Here is an 875-nt window from a genome sequence, read left to right as displayed (position 1 = left end):
GCCCGGAGCCAGCCAGCACTACCCGAGCTGGACATGGGGGGGGTGCAAGGGGAGCAGGACAGCCCAGGACCGAGTTCCCGGGGGTACTGCTGCCGTGGGGCGTCGCGGGGGTACTTCCCCGGGGCAGCGCTGCCGTGACACAAACAGCCTCAGGATGCGCTGAAGTTCCTGCGGGCTCTGCCACCCACTCCCTTGAAGCATTTGGTGTCACCCGGGATGGTGCAGGGAGCGAGTGTGGGGCTCCCAAGGGCTGGATCAGGCATCCCAAAGTGAAGGAGGTGGCGAGGGGATGGTCCTGTCCTCAGGGTACCGGGGCAGGCGGGATGCTCCCATCCCGGTGGCAGGATGTAGCGGGGCAGGAGGGGATTGTTTTCTGAGGCTGCTGTGGGGTGAGATGAGTTTCCCCGGGCTCTGCCCAGGGCTATCACTGGCCGCGCTCACCCTCTGCCTCCAGACCCTGCAGACTGGAGCCCCAGCAACGTGCAGAAGTGGATCCTGTGGACAGAGCCCCAGTCCCGGCTGCCGCAGATCGGGAAGTCCTTCCAGGAGCTGTCGGGAAAAGACCTGTGTGCCATGTCCGAGGAGCAGTTCTGCCAGCTCTCGCCGGCCTGCGGCGACATCCTGCACGCCCACCTCGACATCTGGAAGTCTGGTAGGTGCCAGGGACCGGGAGGGAGCTGGGGAGGGTGGGTGACGCTGCGCAGCAGGAGATGCCCCTCTGACTGCCCTCTCCTCCCTTCCAGCTGCCTGGATGAAGGAAAAAGCCACCCCAGGAGATGTGAGATACTGCGGTGAGTTCTGTGCAGGCTCAGCTCCACTGGCCTCGTTTCTGCCTCAGACAGTTCTGGGGTATTTGAGAGGTCGCTCACGGCTTA

The 875-nt window shown here is 64.6% G+C and overlaps 1 protein-coding gene across 1 annotated transcript in view; it reads left to right on the top strand.

Annotated features, from left to right (window-relative positions):
• The first annotated feature begins 289 nt into the window (after positions 1-289).
• The window catches only part of SPDEF (SAM pointed domain containing ETS transcription factor), a 1,286-nt gene continuing 700 nt past the window's right edge, over positions 290-875 (top strand). Inside the window, exons 1-3 of the mRNA XM_010288690.1 lie at positions 290-347; positions 455-652; positions 744-791. Of these exons, the coding sequence (XP_010286992.1) occupies positions 290-347; positions 455-652; positions 744-791 (304 nt within the window). The remainder of the gene's footprint in view (positions 348-454; positions 653-743; positions 792-875) is intronic.

This window comes from Phaethon lepturus, unplaced genomic scaffold, assembly GCF_000687285.1.
Source record: "Phaethon lepturus isolate BGI_N335 unplaced genomic scaffold, ASM68728v1 scaffold23540, whole genome shotgun sequence".
NCBI classification, from domain to species: domain Eukaryota; kingdom Metazoa; phylum Chordata; class Aves; order Phaethontiformes; family Phaethontidae; genus Phaethon; species Phaethon lepturus.
This window is presented reverse-complemented; position numbering and strand designations above follow the sequence as displayed.